Raw genomic sequence first — 26,638 nt, 5'->3', positions numbered from 1 at the left:
TTTATTTGAATAAAAGCTGTGACTCACGTCAGAGCTTTGCTAATTTTTCTTTCAGCCCATTTTTTAAGGTTACATAATAATAATAATAATAATCCAAATTTCCATGTCAATATCTTGTAATATCGAAATCAAAGCATCCCCCGCTTTGTATCTCTCATTTCGGTAAACTAAAACAAAATTTTCATGAATTCAAATGATTTATCGAGTGATTTATGTACTAGCTGGACCAACGGATAGATGTTGTAATGTCGTCTGAATTTCTAAGTATTTATATCCGGTACCTTGATTGTTCTAAATTTGTGCGATAATTCAGGTCATCTTTCGTAATTAAAACACACACTACAGACGTCGTTTTTTAATACTCGAACCCCGTTTCAGTGGGAAAGTTTCATTAGTGCCAGATCCTTTTATTACATTTCTCCCCTGCGAGCTCTCAAATATGGAAGAGGGATTTTTCGAATGGTTTGGCGCATTTTCATGCATCATTTCGCAATTACGAATTGAAATGTGTTCTTTCTGCAGCATTCGCAGCTAGCAATTAGGAGAAGATGAATGTGAAATGAGCGTATCTGAAATATTATTCATACCAATTCCGATAATGTTGTGCACTTATTTCAAAATCACGTGAAAACAAACACATATTCAACACTTTCGTTTATTGTGGCGAATATAATGTTTCTTTTGTTACAAATTCGCCTGAATATTCATTTTATCATTGTACTGGCGATAAACAAGGATTCTGAGCAGGGTATACCGATAACACCTACAACAACTACTTTTTTGTTACTATTTACACAATTGTATTTCCTACAACCCTTTTGGTTTCTGTTGATCAGTTTTGGCTCGAAGTGACAGAATTTTTCATCCATGGATGAAAAATCACACCATGATATCGGCTCATAAGATATCTTATTGACAGCTCCAAGAACATTTTGGATTATTCGTTGAATCTTAGGGTGAATACTGCTCGTTGATTTTTCACATCAATAATGTTATATTTTATTATATATCATATTATTTGCAAGTTTATAGCTCAATGTATGTATTCTAATATTCTTTTAAAAATGTATTGAATAATAATAATAGACTTAAATGTTTATTATTTGTATTCCTATCAGAATTCAGAGGAATTTACTCGTTTAAATTCTTCAACTCCGGCTCTTTTCATTTTTGTTTTTATTCGAGAGTATCTGTCAATGCAATGGTAGTATTGATGCGCTCAATACAGTTTAAATTACTGAAAGTTTTCGTTATAACCAATGGAGCAATAATGTTGGCTCACGAAAAAAAAATGCAATGTTCAGGGATGAAACTTTTTTAAATTTTCTAATCAACCTATCAAGTTTTTAAGTGATATACGTTGTTATGTTCAATAAAGTTATGTTCCATACAAAAATTATTTGCAAATCCATAATTCATTGGAACTTTTCAGAATTTTTATCTGGAACTCAACCTACACCCAGAACTCCGAAAAAATTTTTGTTCCAGAAAGAGTCAGCGCCAACTTCACATGAGTCATACGATGGAATACCTGTCACGGCAATTGAAACTGCGGTAATCTAATCCTTTAATAAAATGATATAAGGGCGTAAAAACCCATTATTATTTTTTTTTAACATCATTAATGTAATTTCAGTATAAAACAGTATAAAAAAGTTTCATCATATTTCCAAGGGTCAAATAACCTCCAGAGGGCCATTACCTAATGAAATTATGATTGAAAAAAAACTGAAAAACTACGCTCTAATAGCAGCAACTAAAAAAAGAAGTGTCTTTGGATACTCAAAGCCATCATTTTTTTTCGGTGTTTTGTTGCTGCTATTAAAGCGTATTTTTTCAGTTCTACAAATTATAATTTCATTTGGATAAGGCTAAAGTCTTTGGCTAAGGTATTTGGCCTCAAGAAAACCACGAAACATGTGTCGGCTTTGCGGTCATTCTTTACTTCTCTCGCAAAATTACATACAAGTATTTTGATTTTCCTTGCAGTCCTTTTTTTCAATTCCAAAATACAATGATATTTCTAATGGAGCGTCAATTTTCTTATTTTTATTCTTGTAATCTTTTAAACAGTCTCATAAAATGGGATGATGCCCATTCATTCATTCATTGCTGTATCCCGTTACCGAGAATAAATCTACAAAAAGACTCAAAAACAAAACTATCGGTGCAATCAAACTTATAATTTCTTAGGGCTAATTGGGACTGTGTGTACTCTCGGGACTGAAGATACCCAACCGTAACCTACAGATCCTTCTATACTCCGGGCACATATAGTCACCAACCAGATCTGGCCACCGCTGTATTCTTCTCGAGTCTCCATCATAAGTGTGGATCAAAGACCTCCACTGTGATCTGTCTAACGTTAGTTATTCCCAGTTATGATCGGCATTGACTGATTTTAGGGATTGATGCAGTAGGTATATCTTTAAACCGCTCATACTGGCCTTCTGGTTTCCGAGCTCCCTCTGTAAATTTGCCAAAAAAGAGCTGTTTTGGGGAGTCTTGTGTCTTGCATCCTCAGAATGTGGCCGCTCCATCTGAGTCGGGCACTCATTACTTGAGTCCCAATTGTTACACAACTAGCGCGCTGCAAGGCTTCTGCGTTCGTAACTTTGTGGAACCATTATTTGTCTTAGATGATGTTGTTGCGTTTGTTCAAGCTGTTTAATATGTCGCCTGTAGGGCGTCCAGCTTTCGCTTCCGTAAAGAAGCGTTGGGAGGACCATTGCTTTGTAAACAGATGTCTTGGTCTTCAGATTGAGGTCGTGATTTTGAAACACTCTGACCTTTAGCTTCCAGAATGCCCGTGATGCTGAATTGATACGGTTGTGTATTTCCGTGTCCATGTTAGCCCTAGTATTTATGAAGCTTCCCAAGTATTTGAAATGCTCGACCTGTTCTAGAGTTTCACCCTCCAGGCTGATATCTGTTTGAAGTATTTCTGGCGGACTTACCAGAATTTCGGTTTTGTCAATATTGAGTCTGAAGCCCGTTTGCAACAGCCGAGAATTCTCTAGAGAGTTTACTCGAAATTGCCGTGAATTATTTACCGTTGCATACGCACTTTCGGTAGAATTCTCTGTTCACTTGCATACAAAATAAAATCTGCCGTTTTCTTGTGAGAATTTTGTAGAGAATTCTCCAGAGAATTCTCGGCTGTTGCAAACGGGCTTAAGGCGTAAAGTTTCGTATGCATATTGAACTTCCGTGATAACTTTGTGCCGAGATACAGGTTGTACCTGAATAACACCGAAAAAATGTAAGGGGCTATTCTGTGGTGAAAATTAAGGTATTTGGTTTTTGAAAAACCTCCCTGCAGATAAGTTACACCCTTCCGAACATCAACAAAAAAATTGTTTTTTTTATTATCCCTGCAGATAAAGCTATAAACATTGTTGTTTGATTCCTATTGTTCTAGTTGTAAAAAGTCTTAGCCTAGGAGAAATAGTAGAATTATAATTTTTTAACAACGGCTTCCTTTGATGGAGGCCGACAGTTGACCGGTTTTTCATCGGCACAAGTCGACGGTGTATTTGCCGAGCTTTAGACGGTGTCATATTGTGGATGCAGCTTCACATAGTACAGCCATTCCTTTCGGTATCGATAAAAATAAATAAAAAATTCTCACATACATTGTAAATCCCTCCTTAACTCTTATAACATCAATTCTTTTTTATGGCTATAAATGAGTGTGCAAAATTTCAGAGTAGTATTCTTTGAACTGTCATCTTGAATTGATGAATAAGGTAAAATATTCATTTTCCCCTATCACGTTCAAAGTTTTTGGCCATCTTCAAACCGCCATTTTAAACTTATTAAATTTTTATGAAGGAACCATTGTTTTTACCATGAGAATCCCCAAATGAAAATAATAATAAAAAATCTCGTCTTGGAGTCGCCATTTTTCTGTAAAAAAAATTCAGAATTCACTCTCACCGGAAATATAAATACCTGCGCAATTTACATTGATTCGGACTCCTGGAAGTCAAGCTAAAAAGCGTCTTGTACTTTTGACGTTCCATAAAAACTGTTTTCCACTTATTCAAATTTTTAATCGATTAATATGTCATACTAACTGACCCGGCAAACCTAGTTTTGCCATTTAAATTATTTCTAGGGTAGATAATAATGCCTTTTTTTCTGTTCTGTACAATTTTTTTGGGAATATTTTGTTATATAAACCTTGCCCTAACAATAATAAACACAACAAAAAAAGAATTGTCCAATTTGGTGCGATCGTTTGACCAATAAAGCATTTTGAAGTAAACCATAGATCCTCTTTTATTAATATAGATTAGGTACATATTATTAGTATATTATAGTAGGTACCCATATATAGATTATTAGCATATGTCACATATGGTTATACCGATCATAAGTTGGTGATTTCGAAATTTTATATTGCACATAAAAAACGTTCCAAGATGGTGTATTGTTTTCTCTTAAAAATTTATCGACTTGAATGTTGCATAAGCGAATCTATCTTACTATAATAATAATAGATAGTGCTTCAGGTAGACGGCGTTCAGATGGTCTGATAAAATATTTCGTACGCTCCAGATTATAAATGCCATTCCAACACACATAGGTGTTGATCATTGAAATTAACCCTATTTTACGAACTGGTTATTCAAATACAGTTACATTGGAGTCTCTTAATTAGAATAAGACATAGTGCGTCGTCCTAACACTGGTTTGATTGATTGCCCTAAGCGTATTACCAAATATTGGATAAGGTCATTGACAAAATAATAATCAGGTTGAAGTTGAAACATCGATAGGAATTTAATGGTATTTGTGGCCGACTGACTGTTTAATCAATTAGCATTCTTGTCCGATTTTAATGAATCGAAATGTTAGATATATTGAGATAGAACAATTCTTCCGTTAAGATAACAGTAACATATCGTCTACCAAAAATGTTGCGGGGTGTTCTATATCTGGATGCTAAATATTTCAGAAGGAAATAGCAGGACTAATGTTTATTTCTTTTATACAGGGTGTATTTGAAGGTGAGGCTTTTTTTTCAACAGAAAGTAGAACTGGTCAAAATGAAGTGTTTCACCGAAAATCACCTATATAAAACTTTCAAAATGACAAAGTTGAAAAAAAATTGAAAATGATTACTGAAATAGATCCTAATACGACCCTAGAACATTTGTTACCTGAATTATCGCAAAACAGTGAGAAAAACTTATCTCCTGATTCGACCATGTGGTTTCGTTTGGGATATTGGCTCTTTCTATATTTACGTGGTAATGAAAATGGAAACTTAGGATTGCCGAGTTGTTCTCATTATTTTTTAGTAACTCACACGATTTTATTAAATGTCTCATTTCGATACCAACTGACAGAAGAGACTTTGGACACAAGTTTAAAAAATAGAATAATACTTTTAGCTCACCAATAAAATTCTTCTAAATTATTCACGAATTTTTTCACAATGGGCATCACAATCTTTTTGTTCGAACATTTCAACAATCGTCGTAAAAATGGGATGAAATTGGGAAACATCATAGCACTTTTTCAACATAACTAACATAAGCACTTTCAAAAAACTGCCTCGATTTTCTAAATTTTTTTCACCCTAAATTGCACGATACAGCAATTATGATTCTCACAAAAGTGACCTGATGCATCTTATCCGATGAACTTGGTACTGAACCATTCATTCAAGAGTTGAGGTGAAGCTTCCACAACAGTTCACTTTGTGGCAGTCCAGAATTATGTATAATTATAAGTATCTAGAGCTGTTAGAACGTCCCAAAAAGAGAGTACTTCTTTCTGAAACTTAATAATAAGAAAGATACATCTCTTTGAAGGAATCAATTGCAAATCTTTCTTGTTGATATCTTTCAAAAGATTTCAATGAGGTATTTAATATTTTGGGAGTGATCATAAGACATTGGAATAATTAATTACATATCAGCACCATTTCCTTCTCTTATAAATACAGAGTAGTTATGTTATGGAGGTTTAATGAGAGCCTTCATTTTTTTATTTTCAATGATTTGAATAAATTATTCCGAAAATTGTTGCTTTTAAAAATTCGATAGATATGACAATTTTCTATTCATTTGGACTTCAAGGTACACATGCATTTTACTGTTACAATTCCATAATACTTCTTTGGTTAATGTACTCGACAAGGCTAAAGAACCTATAGTCGATGGCCAATTGCTTAGCAATAAAGAATAATAATTACTGTTCTGTTTGTTTGTTCGAGCCCTCAATATGGCCCCTTATTCAAATTCTGAATTGACTCTTTGAAGTTCTGCCTTATTTTTTCGAAACAATAAATTAATAGGGAAGTACCCTTATTTTTCGACGTTCTTTGAGTTCTAGAAATCAATGTACATAATTCTGGACCATTTTGTATGTAAAATGATGTTGAACGATGCCGTTACTCTCATAACAATCATATGAGCGTTATAAGTTTTCCTTCTGAGTTTCGCTGATTTAAACTTAACCTCACAATTATGGAGAAAACGCAAGAAAGAATTTTTTCGTTTTCAATTTTTTCCTGTTACAAAAATAATTCGATTCAGATGGAAATCGCTGTAAGAATGGATTTTCAACAAACAGTAATTTTTCCAGCGAAAAACACTAGTTAGCATGAATTACAAAAAAATAATTGAGGGAACCACCATCTTGTTCTTGCATTTACCTATGTACTATCAAGTTTGAAATAGTCGAGTCGGCAAAGTAAAAAGTCTTATTGGCTTGTGATGAAAATATTGTCAGAAAATGTGGAAAACACTTAGCAACTTTGTTCTACCTGTTTTGTTCATTGAAACCTATTATAATTTCAACAGTTTCCATTGCTTTTTACGTAATAGGTACTTAAGGTGTATTTAGTTAGGTTTGGGTACCTAACTCTTCTTTTAAAACAGGAAGATTTTTCGGCTGTCCGGAATTCATAAACGAATTATAAACATGGTAAGATCTCCTGATGTGGTTTGGTGCCGTAAAAGCTTAATAAACTAAATGTCTCCATGGAGAAATTTGTGGGTCTGTTATTTGAAATCATAAAGCAAATTTTCTAGTGTAGTGTTTTTTTTCCATTCGAAGTTTGGTAAAAGTGCTATTTTCAATTGAAGATATAAATGAAAGTTTGATGTTCAAGTGATTTTTTTATTCAACCTAATCTTCGGAAGAACAGGAAGAAATGGAAAGATTATTAAAATAAGAAAAAACAAATAAGAACAATTTTTCGCCACACCACAATAACGCCTACGTCATCTCAATCAACAAGGAAGTGGCTTATTTTACCATACTTTTTGTCCCATGTCTACGGAATGTTCAATCCGAATACATTCCTCTAGAAGAATTGTTATCTTCCTATTCATGCCGCATTTTGAAATACACATCATTATTTTGTGGTAATTTCAAATTTTTTCCTTGAAACTCCCCATGTGAGTACTTAATGTCAAGAATTATTTGTTCATAATGTTCCCACTTCATCTATCATCATGTCAGATGAAGATAATAAATATGTTCTTCATTGCGAGATATGTGAATCTACACACTCAGAAATACAGAGAATTTCGATTCGAATAATCGTGTGAAACATGGATTTTCAAATATGGAATTGATGTAGCCGATACTTGATGAAAATTCATGATTAAACTAAAGACTGAGTCACCTGATTTTCGTTAGCATGAGTTCCATCCCCTACACTTGTTTCGTAATGACAATAGGATCAAGTTAACTTTACTCACTCACCTGAAGATGTTATAGTTATAGCGAAACACGTGTAACGGTTAAATAATTAATTGGCGAAAATTTTCTTCTTTTCACAGCCAATGGGCTGTGGTTTGACTCAAGTTTAGCCAGCTAAAGATAGAAGAAACTAACATTAGCAAATGAGTTTAGCCGGCTAATACAAGTTTATGTTCACACTTATCTTTAGCCGTAACATTCACATGAGTTGGTAATCTAACATTTGGAATTTTAATTGGCTAAAAATTGTTGAATATTCCTTCAATAATGGAGACGGCAATTCAAAGAATTGTGTTTCCATTAATTCAAGCTAGTCATGAATCATCACAGGAATTCCCAGAGAAGCTGAAACATGTAATCACAAACTGTAGACCGGTTTTTGGATTATTGTCCCTCATCAGTACAGTGCAGTGATGAACATTTCAACCATTATTGATATTTCCGTGGTACCCGTGGCACTTGTCGGCGGAGTACTGTGTGCTCCAGTTCACGTATATTCTTTCGAAATGATCAGTTGGTCAAAAAGATTGGACATTTTCATTTGGGAATAAAACATAACATCATTCAAATGCCATTTTTCTTGGAAAATGTGAATTGAAGAGGGTGATCCGTGTCATTCGAATTTTATTCATATAATATTCGTTTTCATCATTTGCCAACGTACACATCGATCTGTTAGAATAAAACATCGACCAGTTGGAAGCCTTGGAAGATGAGTACTACGCTAACCATCCAGAGGTGATTGATGCCTTGAAGCAGGAAATCGAAGTTCTTATTCGTATCTCATGACTTCTCTCGAATACCGAAAAACATTTCCATCAACACATTGCTATTTCTTACACCATAACTTCTCCGGTTATTCTAAACTTTCTTATCGTCAATACGTGACAAACTATCCATATTCATGGACAGGTACAAATGTGAAAATTTTCCTTGTCACATAGTGAAATTATCTGCAGTAGATCGTCATGCTCGAGTCCAAAAAGAACTATACCAAAATTGGTTGAGGTCATTGACAACGTTGTATGTTTGAAGACGCGGCGTACCACTGCGGTTTTACAGAAAAAACTCTGAAGCGAATAGTTTCCCAGTTGTTATCAAATGTTTGGAACGTTCTGCGATTGAATAGGTATACCTGAAGACCGATTTTGTTTTTATTGATAATATAATAGTTTCCATCTACAGCGAATTGATACAGGTGAGAAAATAGTAATGCGGTTAGTCGTGTTGTATCTATTTTATTTTTTATATATACACATATAATGGATGTGTCATATTGAAATATCTCCAAAATCGCACGTTCAAGGAAATGTCTTCCAAAATAATCATATCATGTCAGCTATTTAAACCTCAACCCTTGAAACATTCAAATGGATTTTTCTAATTATAACGATCAATAACTTTTGTCTGTTTATAAATTTTCGAAAATTTTGAAGATGACACACTCCTGATTTATTCTCTACATGAATAAAAAATATAAGTTCAAGATCTACAATAATGCTCTTTTGGAATGGAGCACAGCTAAATTATAAATAGTCGAATCATTCATTTTCAATCGAAAAATGAATAAAAAAATATGTCCATACTACTTTTGGGATCCCTCTCGAAAAAAATTGGGGCTAACTTTGGTGCAAAAATTGAGAAGGTACCATACCATAGATTTTTGCTAAGGTCAACTCAGTTTGAAGGCTGAAATTTCGCAATTTGATATTCCTGAAAGTGTTGATACCGATCACTCGTTTTGTTTAGTTTTTTGTGCGTTCATTATAAATTTTCAGCATTTCATGTTCGGGTGAAGTTCATCATGCCTTAGAACTCCCTTTAATCATTTTGACTTCCATTAATGCAAGATGATTTTTGTTGAAGAATTTAACATTATTTTTATTATCCATTAATTCCATTGAGAGATACCTACTCCCTACCATTGCATCAGATGCATTTCATCTTTGGGTTGATTTTTTTTAAATTCTACAACTGACCTTTAACCAAAGGAGATGTCATCGTAGAATAAGTTCCAGAAAATTCATGGCCAACCGAGTGCTAAAATGAAAGTGAATGGAGTATAGATGCGGGTAATAAGGCCTAGTAACAAATTCAATTAATAATAGTGGCCAGCGTTCAAAATCACAGTCGTAGATAGCAATTATTCATAGATGGCGCCTCGAAGCGGCCATGACGCGTTAGACCTCACTGTGGCAGAGTGATATCAAATGCGGAATGTGATATCATCAGCAGTGCGTTGTTATCTAGTCAACGGATGATGCAGCTGATTTTGAGTGTCCTGAAGGCTGTTACATATAGAAAATTTATATTGTTTTTGGGAGTTAAACATTGTCTCAGTAACCAAATATTATAAGTCTATTTTGATTATTTATACGTAATATAAAAGTCTAACGGCCGTTTTCACTAAACCTATCTATCTAATGGTTACCAACCATTGGTAACCATTCTAAAATATCTACAGATAGATCATGGAAACGAAATCAGATGGTTTTTCTATTTTCAGTAAGTGAAACAATGGATAGATAGGTTTATTGAAAACGGCCGAAATAGGCCTTATTATCGTACTGTAGTTTAATAAGGCACCGACTAGGTTTTTGAAAATGTTCAACTTTCTCTTCACAGCAGAAATTTTTGTTTCAATTTTTTATTCAAGAGTATTTGATGTTGGAAGTTTAATTGACAATAAAATAAAAGTTTGAGTCCCTACCACATGATCATCCTCTGAACAAACACGCATTCAATTCTCATATTGAAAACATGTTTTGAATCAAATTTTTTGTTGCAGTTGAAATAATGTGAATCCACCAACAATAAAATAGCCATGGGTAACAAATGCTGCTGCTGCGGCAGTAAGCGTTCGCCTCCAGAACGCATTAACTTCACAGGAATGAAGATGGCTGTTACGGAATGTAAGTATTTCACCTAACAGTGTGCACACCATAAATCTACTTGAATTGAGTTAGATTGCGTTGGATACTAGAGGGCGCTAGAGTAGATAATGATACTCAGAAAGCTCCTACTAGAATTTAAGAGCAGTTTATATCACATGACTTTCTCGCAATCCGTATAAGGCGTAAAGCGGGATGTGGGGTGTTGCCAGAACACTTTAAGGATAAGTAAAAGTTACGAATATTAATTACAATAGTTTTCACTTTCGTCGAAAATATGGCACTTAGCGAACGACTAATTTCAGCAGGATACTGTAACGTTTTCTTTGCTTGATTAAAACGTCCAACTTATTAAAATTATTTATTTACACTTAATACATTTATAGCTCACAAACTAACTATGAAACAACTATTTATTTCCACTCGTATTTATTTCCACTAGTCGCTTGCACTTTGAACTATAACTGTACTTGTACTTTTTTACCTGCTCCTCCGCTGGGCTTATATAGGCGCCGGAAACATTCAGGTAGATTCGCGGTTATTCTGGAAGCTCGGGACCGCTCTGGTTCTCGAAAGGTCCGACCGCAAGGGCCGGACTGGTTACACTGTCCCCTCCTTAAGCCTGTTCTGTCCCAGAACAGATTTAGTGAATTCCTCCGAGGACCGTGGCGAAACCTGCACTCATCACCATTCCTACAGTAGCCATTCTGATGGAAGTAGCACTCCACAGTTTTTCCAGGCTCCCTGGCCTGCTTTGGGTTGAAACTGCACACTAGGATCCGTATACTAGTCCCCTGAAATACCACCTCCAGCATGCTTCGCACAACTCGCCAATTCAGCTGGTCCAATCCACAACCGAGCTTGGGAACAGCTAATTTCCTAACTCCAAAGCGTTGAAGGTCTTCTTTCAAGCTATGCAGTGCCGTCCATAGATTCTGATAGGTTGGCTTCTGATAGGAATGTTGCTTTGTGACTAGGTAATAAATGAACCGACCTTCAGCCTTCAATTTCAAAACTTTTCCGATTCTTGGCTGCTGTCGCAATAGTTGCTCCTGACGTCCAAATTTATTTCTGAATACTCTGGCTATTCCTTTGCTCATACGAAGGTCCTCCGCTACGCAATGAGCGAGAGAGTATTCCTCAGACACGGTAAAGAGATCTTGATGTACTTCCTGTGTAACGCCGTACCGTGCAACGCGTGTCTCACCATAACAATCCATAAACTTCTGGTAATCGCTGCTACCTTGCATCGGGGCTTCCACAAGACGTACTTCTTCTTTGTCCTGCGCGTACGGGGCTAATCGGTTGAAATGGACAACCTTTGGTTTTCCTCTGGGGAGCTTCCGTATCCGGTAAACTACATCATTTATCCTCTTGATTATTTCATACGGTCCCTCCCACTGTCTCTGCAGCTTTGGTGAAAAACCTTTCCTCCTTTGTGGATTATGTAGCCACACCAGATCTCCAGTGGTGAATCCACCTTCAATAGCCTTGATGTCGTAGCGCATTTTCATTCGGTCACTTGCTTGCTGCATTTGATTGCGTACCTTGTCATGAATGTAATCCAGCTTGGTCCTTAATTTACTAACGTAGTCCTCCCCAGCTACGTCTTCTCCAGGCTTACATCCAAACTCTAAGTCGCAAGGCAGCCTTATTTCTCGGCCGAACATTATACTGGCTGGAGTTTCCTTGGTAGATTCTTGAACCGAAGATCTATATGCCATGGTGAATAGATGTAAATATTCATCCCAATCCCGCTGGTGATCAGAAACTACTTTGGCCAGATGTTTTCCCATGGTCCGATTCATTCGTTCGACCATGCCGTCTGATTGTGGATGGAGAGGTGTAGTCCTTGTTTTGTGAATTCCCAATTTGCTGCATACCTCTTGGAATAATTTCGATTCAAAATTTCGGCCTTGATCACAATGCAGCTCCAGAGGTATTCCAAATCTGCAGAAGAATTCTCTGACCAATTTATCAGCTACCGTACTTGCTTCTTGATTAGGAATACCGTAGGCTTCCACCCATTTCGTGAAATAGTCCATCGCTACCAAAATGTACTTGTTTCCATGGTCTGTTTCGGGAAAGGGGCCAGCGATGTCGATAGCTACTCGTTCCATGGGGGATCCGACGTTATATTGCCTCATTGGTGCTTTTCCTTTACCATAAGGTCCGTTAGCAGCAGCACAAACCTTGCATCTCCTACACCAATCTTTAACGTCCCTCTTACAATTTAGCCAATAAAATCGCTGCCTTACTTTTTCCAACGTCTTGGTTATCCCAAAATGTCCACCTGAAGTTCCATTATGTAGTCTGGTCAGAATGTCTGTCACACGGCTCTTTGGCACAATCAACTGAAGTCTCTGCTCAGTTCCATCTTCATTTTCCCAACAACGTTTCAGAAGACCTCCATCAATCTTCAATGTTTCCCATTGTGCCCAATACGATTTTACATTCTGGCTCAGTCTGGATACTTCTTCCCAAGTAGGTCGTCTACCGCTCTTCTTCCAACTCAGGATCACTTTCAAGTCGTTATCTTCCTCTTGTGCTCTTTGAATTTCTTCAGGTAGCCAGTCGTCTTCGATTACGGTGGTTCGTCTTAATTCGATCTTTTCTTCCAGGCGCGAACAATGGCTGGAATTCTGGGGACACTCAATGGTTTTGGTCGAACCATTGTCTACCACAGCGACTCCTTTTATTTTCCCAGCTGTAGCCCTTTCAAATTCTGGAAGATTTTGCTTGAAATGCCTTCTCTTGTTGCAGTTCCAGCACACAGCATCCTTTTTCCTAGCAAGCAATATTCTGCGGACTTTTTCTCTGACAATCTCCTCAACAGATCGATCTGTTTCTTGCTCTTGTCTTACACGAAGGTGTCCCCTATGCGACGCTTGCTTCGCTGCTTCTATTTCCAAAGCCTGGGCTAAGGCATCATCTACGGTTCTAGGGCGTGCTAGTCTCAGGGCTTGTTGTATTTCACAATCCTTTATCCCATCCACGAATGTCTGGATTGATAGCTGTTCCAGGAAGCTATCTGGAGCAGATGGATAAGCCAGCCTGACTAATCTCGCCACATCAGCTTCAAACTCTTGGAGATTTTCCCCTGTTTTCTGCACTCGGTTCTTTATTTGTGCATGGTATACTTGTTGTAGATGAGCATCACCATATCTCATCTGAAGTTTCGATGTAAGAACTTCGTAACAGGCTTGTTGACTCTCCGGGATCGTCTGCAAAATGTTGAGTGCCTCTCCTCGTAGAGCTATAATTAATGCCGTGGCTTTTTCGTTTTCGTTCCAATTGTTCGCCAGCGCAGCAGCTTCAAACTGTTTCTGATATGTCGACCAGGGTATTTTTCCATCAAAAGTTGGAGGCTTGATCTTCATTCTACTACCTTCGCCGTCATTTTCCGCTTTCGCTGTGCTGTAGGGTGTTGAAGCCAGAATATCTGTTCTGTTTGACATTCTTTTCAAGGAATCTATGAACTTGGAATGATGTTCAATTATTCCTGCCATTTCTTCAAACTTTCCGTTAACCTTGTCAAACTTTTCATCAACTTCGTCAAATTTTCTACTCACTATATCGAATCTCTCGTCCACTTTATCGAATTTTTCATTTATGGTTTCCAGTTTCTCATCCAATTTGTCTGTAAGTTGACTCACCACATCATTACAGTTCTCCCTAATCTGGTCCATTTTCTCATTTAATTTCTCATCAATTTTCTCATTTAATCTTCTGGAATTTTCTTCCATTTGTTCATTCAACTTACATGAGTTCTCGTCCATTTTCTCATTCAACTTACAAGAGTTCTCGTCCATTTTCTCATTCAACTTACAAGAGTTCTCGTCCATTTTCTCATTCAGTTTTCGAGAATTTTCTTCCATTCTTTCGTTCATCTTACTCAAAAAGTCCATTACCGCTTGAGTCTCCATCGCGTTCTGTAGTCTAGTGGTCACTGGCATGAACTCCAAATATCCAAAATTATTTATTTAATTCGAGCGATGTTGAACCCCACACCTGACACCAATGTAACGTTTTCTTTGCTTGATTAAAACGTCCAACTTATTAAAATTATTTATTTACACTTAATACATTTATAGCTCACAAACTAACTATGAAACAACTATTTATTTCCACTCGTATTTATTTCCACTAGTCGCTTGCACTTTGAACTATAACTGTACTTGTACTTTTTTACCTGCTCCTCCGCTGGGCTTATATAGGCGCCGGAAACATTCAGGTAGATTCGCGGTTATTCTGGAAGCTCGGGACCGCTCTGGTTCTCGAAAGGTCCGACCGCAAGGGCCGGACTGGTTACAATACGAATTGTAGCCAATGGCGAGACTTTTTTTACGTAGAAATTCATAGAAGGGATAATTTCACCTCGGAAAGTTAATAACATGAATGAATATTTGTTCTTCAATGATAAATTTTTTATTTTTTTTTTTCGTTTAACGAATAAAAAAATTTCTGACTTTCCGAGGTAACGAACTGATTGTAACTGAATCAAAGTTAATCAAAACTAGTCAGTTGTCATATCAAAATTACATTCGCTCACTAGATAAATTCTACTCCAGAAATGATTCCAGCCTCTACGACTCACGCTTTCATCATGATTATTTTAGCAAGAAATCACAAGAGATCTAATTTTTGAGAATGGATTTAGTTATCCAAAATTAATTTTTCAATGTAAAATATGAATACATTTTGAAAAAGTTTCTTGATAAACAAGGACCGGAGATGGCTTTTTCTATCCCTTTCTATCATAGACAAAGAGAACCTAAAAATTTTTTTAATTCCTTCCTGCCCGTAAAAAATATCTGCTTGATTTAATAAGATAAGATAAGATAAGATAATTTATTGGTTCTACTTTACAAAATACACTGTATTGCACAAGTCATATTTCAAAAAAGGAATAGGATGATTTAACCATCTCATATCACAGTCAAAAATTATATAAAAAACATTTAACAATAATAAAAAAACACCTGGACACTACAAATTTGGGAGGATACAAAATACCATTCCAATCAAAAATAAGGAATATAGTAAATATTCAATAATTTATTTCAAAAGATGTCAGGTCACTGGACAAGAACTCCTGCACACTCCAAAATGCATTTGTCGTCAATATTTCATTGATTCTTTTGTTGAATTCTTTAGAATTGAGCCTCTTAACCTCCACAGGTAACTTATTGAAAAGTTTATGAGAGATGAAATTGGGACCATTCTTCGATTTTTCAAGTCGCATATACTTGGATTTTATATTATTCCTGTATCGCGTGTGATAATCATGGGTGTCCCCATAGTTTGGGAGATCCCTGATATTATTATATGCATAGACAAGGCATTCATGAATGTATATAGATGGAAAAGTGAGAATCTTTAGTTCTTTGAAAGCGCTCAAGCAATCATCTCTATATCCCAGACCAGCCACTACTTGCAGCTCCTTATGCAGTTATTCCCGAGTCATCTGCCCATAAGAGATGTTCGTAGGCCGCCATGAAAAAAGAAAAATCGTTCATATAGTGGACCAAGTATTGTTGCAGAAGACCCTCTGTGTTCTGTTGAAAAAATAGGACTGAATGAGTCCGAGACCAACCTCGTCAAAACCGTATTTCGAAAGCTTGTCAACAAGAGCCTGCGGCGGTACGCAGTCGAAAGCTCGGCTCAGGTCTAAAAATATTGATAGTGAAAGCGTCAGTTTATTGATTTTCAATTAAAAAAAATTAAAAACTGTTTTTCGGGCTCCATCTTTAAGGGTCTGTAACTAAGCAGGGGTACAAAGAAGGAAAAACCTTCCCTATTTTTTTAATGCCCCCTAAATTTTCTGCAACTATTCATATTATCATATGTATTATATGACCACAAACTAACTGACGCTGACAATAAAATAGGAAGGTAAGTCATAAAAGTCTCACCTCGGGTTTCATAAAGCTTGATCAGGTAATCAACCAATAGACGTCAAATTGTATCTGTTTTCAAGTTATAATTCAGTGATGATCATTCAGAATATCAATCTCGCATCAAATTATGTTTATAGATCCATTAAATGATTCTCAATTGCAACTTGTTCAATATATTCAAAAATGAAAAGGTTTCAGTGATTTCGTTTCAGAAATTAAGTGGCTGTCAAATCGTTGATCGCAAAATCAACTACACAAAAAAACCAAAGCTTTTTCAGCTTTTCTTGGCTTAATGTAAGGTACCTAACTTTTCACCTTTTTCACGCAAAAAAAGCTTCTCTCAACCGAACAATTTGTCGCTGCTGACTTGAATTGTGTTTTCGTAGGAACCGAAGAAACACATCTCAACGATTCAGAATCACCAAAAATTTTTCACCCTCACGAAGTTTCAGTAAATGCGGCCGAAATAGGAGGGCAAAATGATCATGCACTACTTGTTCAGTTTTTTAATATTGCTCGGGAAAATCAGATGTAGATAGATATTAAAATAGCTTTGAAATACAAGTATTTCAGTTTCTAAATATAATGGGTTCAAAAAAAATTGTTCCCAAATTTGCCGCACCCTAAAATCTGCCGCCTACTCAGCCTCTATGGTAAATCCGCCACTGAAAATATTCATTTTCTCTTTTTGAACTGACCACAACTTGAACACCTGTTGATATTCGTATCAGCGAAACACAGATGGCGCTCACATCACTTGAGTCGCTTCGTTTCCTATCTTTCTACTCAATAATCTTTGGTTATGTCGAAACTTTTTGGGTGTTAAATCAGCGCTATGTTGTCCGCTCCACGTTATAGTCTCAGTAATTACGTATTTTTCACAATGTGAGTTTGCGCATAATTGTTCATTTTTCAAAATTTGAAGTTGCAGATCTTTTCTGAAAATAAAGTCCTCAAATGCCACCACATTTTTGGGTCTCCCAATAGAAGGAAATTCTTTGTCATTCCCTCATTCATTATCTTTCTGATTGTGATAACATTTAGCTAAAATATAATTCGTTTAGATTCAGATGAAGCATAATATAAATTTTTCTACTTATATTGAATATGTTCGCTACCATCTGTTATATTGTAGATTTTAGAATATCAGGGTTAATATTTGAATGAGCGGACCTGAATTCTTAATAGCACTCCCTAAAACCCTGCTTTCTCTCTTTTCCAATCACTTTCGGCATTTTTGTAATATTAATTGATATTAGTTGTGGCAACGTCATTAACGACATTTTATGAATGTCAACCTCCGTTCTAGTTACAAAAACTTGAGAAAATTATTTCATGGCCAACCGAGTGCTTTTTTAATAGTGAATGGAGTATAGCAGTACATAGGCATTATTTGCCCACCGAACGCAATATTGAAAAATAAAATTTCATCAAATCTTTGAACAGAACCACTCTGTGTTATATGGTATCAGAAAATCTATTTAGAAGAATTTACTACTAATGCCGAATGCCGGACTGTTCCTGCATACGTACGCGAAATTTATCAAGAATGTCGAAAGGGATAACTCCGGGATTTTCCTATTATTTCCTGGATGACATTCCAAGCGATAACGGCGGATGCGGTCATGGAGTCGCAATAAGCGGGGAAAAACTTCGATAAGATTTATCAGGAGAATACCCAATAAATGGGATTGAAAAAACTATTTTACATCCGACTTGCTTCAGAATATCATGAAGTTTTCAAAATATCGATCGTATCATGACAGAACAGGCGATGAAAGTGAAATTACCTGTAGTTGTGTCGAAGTTTGTGGCGACACTTGTTTACTTTGACAGCCGATATCATGGTTTTTTGATGTCATCATAGATGGCAGTCTAATTCGAAATCAATTTGAGCTGTCATTAAAACAAGCGAACAACCTGTATATTATGACATTTTCGGATATACTCGTATCTTCAGATTCCACATTCATTTTATGTATGTACATTTCCCTATAGCCATCACGAGCCGTTTTCGAGTTATTCACTGTTTTTTGAAAAAATCACAAATGGAGACTTTCAGAAGACTGAGGATTTCATAAAAGCGCAACGCTCAATCTCAGATCTGATTTTTGAGCCTTGATACCGAAAAAATCTTCTACGTCGTTATGTAGAGATTATAACTTTTTGATATACAGGAAAATGAAACGAGAGTCTCAAAGTTGGAATACTAAAAAAGGGTCGTAAATCGATTTTTTCGAATTTCTTTACTAACATATCAATTTGTAAGGAAAAAATAAGTGGAACCTTCATCTAAAATATTCCATTTGCGTGATATTCGGGACTTTTTTTGCGTTCCAACTTTGAGACTCTCATTTGATCTTCCTGTATATCAAAAAGTAATTTTCTCTATATAACGACGTAGAATATCTTTTAGGTAACAAAGCTCAAAAACAGATCTTAGATTGAGCGTTGCGCTTTTTATGAAATCCTCAGTCTTCTACAAGCACCGTTTGTGATTTTTTTCAAAAAACGTTAAATAACTCGAAAACGGCTCAAGATGGCTATAGGGAAATGTACATAAAGTGAACGTGGAATTTAAAGATACGTGCATCCGAAAATGTCATAATATACAGGGTGTTCCATTCGAAATAAGAAATTTGGGGCCATTTCCGGTACAACCGGAAGTCATTGGTATTTGGTATATTGGTATATTTCAGAAATGAAGTTCTAACTGACTTATACCTTCATACAATATTTGGAAAAGATCGAATTATCATTTTTCCATAAACTTCTAATGGACACTCCCGGTGGGACACCCTGTATAGAGTGAGTAAAGGGTAACAGAAAATTCATATCTTCGGTATTTAATGTTTAGTGAAAAAATGCTAGAACATGTCAATCTTCATATCAAACAATCAACTTTTCATGTATAATTGGGAAATTTGTCATGAACCCTCTAGAAAACGAGGGGTGATGGGTGGTGGAATTTTTTTAATGGCAACCCTACCAGAAATGTATCTTCTGTAGCCTTTTTTTATTTTGGGGATGAAATGGTGAAACTTATTCAATTCACATTTTTAATCCTGCCCTTAAGTTCCTCAGGTCAAAACTTTTTATGTACCAAAGTGGAAGAAAGTAAGTGGCAGAGTTTCAAATTTGCACCCTTCTTACTGATCGTATATATTAATACTTACCAATCTCGGGTAACATGTGCCTTCTACAGGGTGTTCCTAACCCAGAGGTACAAACGAAAAGAGGAGATTCCTTGAGTAATTTTAAGAAAAAAAGTTTTTTCTCTTATAGGATCTATACTTCACAAGATATTCAACACAGAAGTTAGTTCAATTTGATTTGTCAAAACTAACAATGAATCTATTCACTACAGTTTACTAACAATTTTTATGACAATTTGGATTTTTTAGAGGATTTCGATAAAATCGTTCAAAATTCGAAATCGGCAGCAGAGACGACAAAACTACAAGATATCATAAAGTTTATATAACAACTTATTTTTATTAACAGTGGCTCGCCAAAAAAAAAAGTTCTAGAGGAAACAGTGGACAGTGTTCCAGAAAAAATATCACCCTGTAGATTTGCTATCGAAATTGGCATGTCACATGGTGTAAACTCTCAATTGTAATATATATGCCAAATTTCAGTTGAATATCTTGTGGAGTATTATAGATACTATGGGAGAAAAACTTTGTATCTCGAAAACGAAACGTTTGCGATCCCATGTGTATGGAACTTTTTTTTCTTAAAATAACTTGAGTAATATGTAATAAATATTATGTATAAAATAAAAGTATGAGACTTTATATTGAAGAATTGCAAGATTATTTAGCGAATATCGTCTTCGAGGATGTTGAAATTTTTGTGGGTGACATAAATATTGATATTGGTGGTGAAGCTACTTTAGATAGTTTAGCATATCAGGCATGTATGGGGCAATATGGATTCATTTCTAAAATTAATTTACCTACGCGGGTTACTAATACTTCGGCCACAATAATCGATCATATTTTTGTAAAACTCAGAGGAAACACTCGTAAATCTTTAATGTTGTGCCCAGGAATAATCAAAACTTCGATCACCGATCACTGGGCAGTTTTTCTTGCGCTCAGGACTGTGTCCATTGAAAGACATGTTGTACATGAAGCCCCAACAAAAAAGACCTTCATTGATAGAGACAAACTAGTCTCTCAACTGATGAATGAGAGTTGGCAACAGGTCCATGAAAGCTCGAATCCTCAGACTGCATGCACTAACTTTTTGAATTCTTTGAAAAAATATATAGAGAATTCAACATATTCAAAAAACATTAAGACAAAAAATCATAAAAGAAAACAACCTTGGATTACAATCGGGCTTATAACATCTATTAAACGACGCGACAAAATGAAGGTATGGCTGAGAAAGAATTTTAATCCTGAAAATAACCGAAAATTTTGTGAGTATAGAAATTTGCTGAATAATTTGATAAGGGAAACAAAGGAATCGTATTTTGTAAAAAAATTTGAACTAGCAGGTAATAATGCTAAGAAATATTGGGAAACTGTGAATGAAATGAATAATACATATAAGATCAATTCTGATATTCCCCCTAAAATAGTTGATGAGGATGGTTGTACTGTCACTAAGTTGGAAGAAAAGGCGGATGTGTTCAACAGGTTTTTTGTTGATGTTGGTAAGCGATTAGCTCAAGGTATTACTAGATCTTCGAATTCTAATGCTTTGGTAGTTCCTCCGAATCCCTTTTCTATATTTCTGGAGCCGGTTGATGAGAATGAGATTGTGAACACTATCTCCTCACTGAAGAATGGTGCCTGCCCTGGACCAGATGGTGTTGCTTCATCCCTTATTAAGCGGATTCACATGTTTGTTTCGAAGCCTCTCGTACATATAATTAATTTATGCTTTTCGAATGGTATAGTACCATCTGAATGGAAACAGTCGCATATAAAATGTGTTTTCAAGTCTGGTAATAGATCTCAAATGACGAATTACCGCCCAATCTCGATTATAAATAATTTCGCGAAAATATTCGAAAAATGTCTTAAAAAAAGATTGACCTCGTTTCTTGAAAAAACTGATATGCTGAGTGACAAACAATTTGGTTTTAGGGAAAACATATCAACCATAGATGCTGTACAAGAACTCATTGGTGGGGTCATTCATAATATGGATAAGAATAAGAAAGTCCTTTCTGTTTTTTTGGACTTAACAAAGGCCTTCGATACGGTGGACCATCGTTTGCTTTTTGACAGATTGGAGAATGCTGGTATCAGGGGTGTTGCATTAACGTTATTTAAGAGTTATTTGGATGGCCGGTTTCAGTGCGTCAAGATGGGAGATGTATTGAGTCAACCACTGCTGGTTGATATTGGTATTCCACAGGGAACTGTATTGGGTCCAACCCTTTTTCTTGTTTTTATTAATTGGCTGCTTCGTGTTTCAAATCTAGATATTTTGGCCTATGCAGATGATTCTGTTATAACCTTCAAAGGGGACACATGGGAGGAAGCTTATCAGAGTGCAGTGGGGGGATTGAAGTTCATTTATGATCAGCTGTCACACTGCTTGTTGAGTTTGAACACCAGTAAAACAAGATTTATAACTATGCCAATTAAGTATTTAGGGGTCCTCGTTGATCAGCATCTAAGATGGGGTGAACACGCTGCCTATCTTGTCGGGCGACTCAAGAAATTGTTCTACATATTTTATAACACCAGGAGTGTTCTATCCAGGGAAAAATGTTTTCGTGTTTATGAGGCACTTGTATTGTCAATATTGAGATACGGCATTATAGTGTGGGGTGGTGTGAACAGGAATAACATGGGTTGTCTTGATGTTGTCAATAAGGCCATAATTAAAACAATCTTGAAAGTTGGTAGAAGGTTTGGAACTAAGAGACTTTATATAGAATCTGGACAATTGAGCTTGAAACAGCTATACATCTATGAAGTATTGTTACATCAGATCAAAAAGAAAAAACAATTTGTTCACCACGAGTTTCAAACCAGACAGATTCTGCGTAAGGATCTACAGTCCCTGGCCATATTATTAGACGCATTGATTCGATGCAAAATCTCAATATTAAATTATTAAATTGAATGTATATGTTACATATACTTCATCTGTAAATGGTTTTCACATATAATATATCATATTCAATAAAAAATATTGATTTATTGAAGATTAAACATGAAATTCTAATATTTTGCTGAGCCACCCTATGTAGATATGAGAGCTTCATACTATCAATGCAGAATTGTTCGGTTTGCTGCATTCGAAGATAATGATTTCATATGTGGATTGTCGAAATAACGTCCGAACCTGCAGAATGCAAGACGTCCACTGGAAGACATAGTACTGATTCATACTTAAGTACTAATACTACAACATCAAAAATAAATGCCAAATAAAACAATTTAATGAGAGTCGTAGATGAAACTGACATTCTGTGGAAATGAAATTCAAATATTCTGCTTTTTCCTCGAGCGATACCAGTAAATATAAAAAAAATCCTCAGTGCGTCTAATAAACTGGCCAGGGACTGTAGTTGTTCCTCGGTTCCATAAAAAACACTTACAAGGGAGTCTGGCATATTATGGCCCCAAATTGTATAATCTCCTTCCCCAAGAACTTAGGGCATCATCGCTAAATGTAAAAAGCAGAGTTTTTAAATACCAGCTCCGAAATTGTGTGATTCTGAATTCTGATAGATTCGAAGCTACCCTATTGGAGTAATTTTGTTTTGGATATACATGTCGTTCAATTAGTCATTTATCTTTGTGTTGCTTTTTCTTAGTTTTAGGGATCTTTGAGAAATTTTACAAGCATTATATGGTTATAGGGAGAATGGTTCATCACTTGTGGTTGCAGGGTATGACAGCATACAAGCTTGCTTAGGCTGCATATTCCTGCAAGATTGTTCAATATTTATTTTGGTTGTATACCTTTTGATGAATAAATTGAATTGAATTGAATTGAATCTTCCCGTTTGTACCTCCAGCTTAGGAACACCCTGTGTAATATTGGGAGCTATCATTTCAGTTAGAATTGAACCTTCAATAAATGCAAATTCACGAGGTGAGAAACTAATCAATTCACAGAGTTAGTATAAAAAGTCGATAAATATTTACTCTCAAATTGACGATTAGCGGGGTAAATATTGTCGCGTGCAAAAGATGCAAATATTTAGTTTGGAATTTATCACCGACACCGTGACCTATTTTGAAGCATACAGTTCGGAATATGCGAGAACGTTTTCCCTGTCTGTCTTGATACTTGCATATCAAAGGCAGAGAGTCAAAATATCAGTAGGTAATAATTTAATAATTCAATGGGGAATTCTCCTCAATTTGGGTTATCACACCATATGCAAGTTTAAACTGAATTATTATGAGTTCCTTTCATTCATTTTTCAAATGCACCTCGGAAAATACCCAAAATCATTCTTCAAAAATGACGTTTTGAAATTTAAATCGTTTCTAGTTTACGATTTGGCAACAGCGCCTATTAGAAAATGAAAAGAACAATGGCTTGTTTTTAAAAAAAGCTGTCGATGTACAGCCATCATAGGGCGCGTACTCACTGGCGAGCCTCAACAGCAACCGGTCATAAAAATCCCATAAAATTTTACTACCTTCTTCGTTCGTCGCAGACTTCATAGACAGCCATCTTTGTCTATCTCATCAAGATAGTGTATTTGTTGTCCTTTATTATCAACGCATATTTCAGTCGATGTTACCAACTAGTGCAATAGTAACGAAACGCTTTAAATTTCAAATATACATTTTTATTTTTCATTTTTAAGTACTTGAAATAATTTTTTTTTGGGAAACGGTTGAAATGGTTATTTCCAGATGTGACGTTTCAAAGATATTTCATAAAAAATACATAATTTTCGTCAGAAGGAGTATTCCCTATTGATGTGGCCGATACTTGATGAAAATCCATAAAGGAACTAATAACAAATTATTAAATGTTCTCAAAAATCATATATGCACGATTGTCATTGTCATAGTCAATATCATAGTCTAAAGGCCCGTTTGCACCAGTACCCCTCAAAAGGAGTCGTTTAAAGTTAATGGACGCTTAAATTTATTTCCAGTTCCATGACTGTGGCTAAACAGAATCTTAAAGGGACCCTTAAGTTTTTCTATCTAGTAATATTTCAGTTTTTCACTTGGGTGAACTTCATTCTAGTCAAATAAAGCCATGTTGCCGATGACTGTTGTCATTTCATTAACCTAACTTTCTTTCTACTTTATACCCAGTTTAAAGTGATAGAAGCGCCCTCATCGGCAGTCGGTCTTAACTATCATGTTAAGGAAATTGACACCAGGTGGCTTACTGCTCGTTTTGAAATCCCATTTTGGCATCTCAAATTAATTACTTGAATTAAAACTTTCACTAAAAATTGATAACAAACAGTAAACTGTAATTAACATAACAGTTTATTATCAATCTTCAGTGAGGTTTTCTTCTTGTAATCCTTCCTTCAAGAAATTATACTCAATAAATAATTAATTACTTTTTATTGCACATTATAATACATATTGATTTATTCGAACAAAAGGTAATGAAATATGTAATTTAGTGTAATGTCGGGTCAAATGTTCTATTATATTACCACATTAATGAAGAAAAGGACGTCCAGTTTGAAGACTTATTTAAATTACAATATTACAACAGAACGTGTGCCTTAACTTAAAGAAAGTTGTTTGCCTTATTAATCTGATAATAAGTGAATAAAACTTGTTGCTGATAAAATTGATGCAAAAATTATGTACCGTAAAACGGGGTTACTTTGAACCACGTGGCTACTTTGAACAAAAAATAAATTTCGTTATATTGACTCATATTGAAATAATCATTAGGTTTAGCGACATCTAGTTTTCACCACTCAATTCGTCACACATTTAAGAATGGTATGTCAACACTGGTATGAAACTTATTTCTATGAAGTAGGCAATCTCGGCATTTCATTTCTAATCTAAAAAAGTAACGTTCGAAAAGGTGTGCAAACTTCTGTTGCTGCAGCCGTAAGTATTCACTCTAAATGTTCACAAAATATATTTGCTACACCAATACATTTTCATAGCAGAGCTATATTGAAACAATTTGAAATATTTCAACTTACTTTTTTTGTATGAATTTTTTATTACAACAATGAGGTTAGACATCGTTTTCGGGGTTACTTTGAACCGTGTTCAATGAAGCCCTAGCACGCGATCAATGAAGCCCCAGCTCTATTATTATCTTGCTGAAAATGGTCCGCTCTTATAAAAGAACAATTGGAGCAAGAAAATATGCCAACTTTACACCAGAAGCCTTAGAGAAAGCTCTAAGTGAAATGAAATCAAAAAAGAAGTCTTTTCGTGAAGCGTCCTCGTTTTATGTAAATTGTGTATTTCTGTTGAATAAATTTTTTTTTCTTTCGAAAACAAGAAGTTTCTAGTTTTGAAGTGTTCAAAGAAACCTTATCTGTGGAGTTACATTGAAATTGCATGGTTTCATTATATGCTTTCAAAGTAACCCCGACTGCGGGGTTACTTTGAACAGCCACAAATTAATTAAAAAAAAAAGGTTATTGATCGTTTTGAGATCTCATTTTTTTGTCATTAGAAAGGACGAACTGACGCCCGTAACATATATTTTTTTGGAATTTTTCATTCACTGCCTTACTGGAGATATATAGATTCAAAACAAAAAACCGTTCAAAGTAACCCCATTTTACGGTATTAACTGCAGAGAATAAATCCATGTAAAATGTATTAAAAACACAAGAAATGTGTTGAATTTATTGAAAAACACTACAAAACTATGACGAAAACTGAAAGCGCATTAAATTTAGATTATGTTATGGCGAAAATAAATTTAATCTTTTTTTATTCTATCGCTTTTTCAAACAATTAGTTCTCTCTACTGCTGGACGGGGCACCACCATCAACATTTTGAACAACCAATGAGATTGAGAAATATTTCCTTCCCTTGTTTATGGGATATGTTGATCATTTTTTGGCCCGCGCTATTTATGACAATTGTCGACATTGCCATATTGTCAGCAAGAATTTCTCTCATACAGTAGCGGTATCAACTATATGCTAACATGAAATAAAAAATATTACCTGA

General features: G+C 35.4%; 1 protein-coding gene across 2 annotated transcripts in view; it reads left to right on the top strand.

Moving 5' to 3' along the window:
- Positions 1 to 26,638, top strand: part of LOC123310788 (tyrosine-protein kinase Src64B) — a 122,247-nt gene that overhangs the window by 89,969 nt on the left and 5,640 nt on the right. For both annotated transcript variants that reach the window (XM_044894450.1, XM_044894457.1), the window contains one exon: positions 10,514 to 10,637. In XM_044894450.1, coding sequence (XP_044750385.1) covers positions 10,550 to 10,637 — 88 coding nt within the window. In that variant the 5' untranslated portion in view covers positions 10,514 to 10,549. The remainder of the gene's footprint in view (positions 1 to 10,513; positions 10,638 to 26,638) is intronic.

The sequence above is a fragment of the Coccinella septempunctata genome, chromosome 1 (genome assembly GCF_907165205.1).
Source record: "Coccinella septempunctata chromosome 1, icCocSept1.1, whole genome shotgun sequence".
Classification (NCBI taxonomy): domain Eukaryota; kingdom Metazoa; phylum Arthropoda; class Insecta; order Coleoptera; family Coccinellidae; genus Coccinella; species Coccinella septempunctata.
Note: the sequence above shows the minus strand (reverse complement) of the source record. Positions and strands in the feature narration are given on the sequence as shown.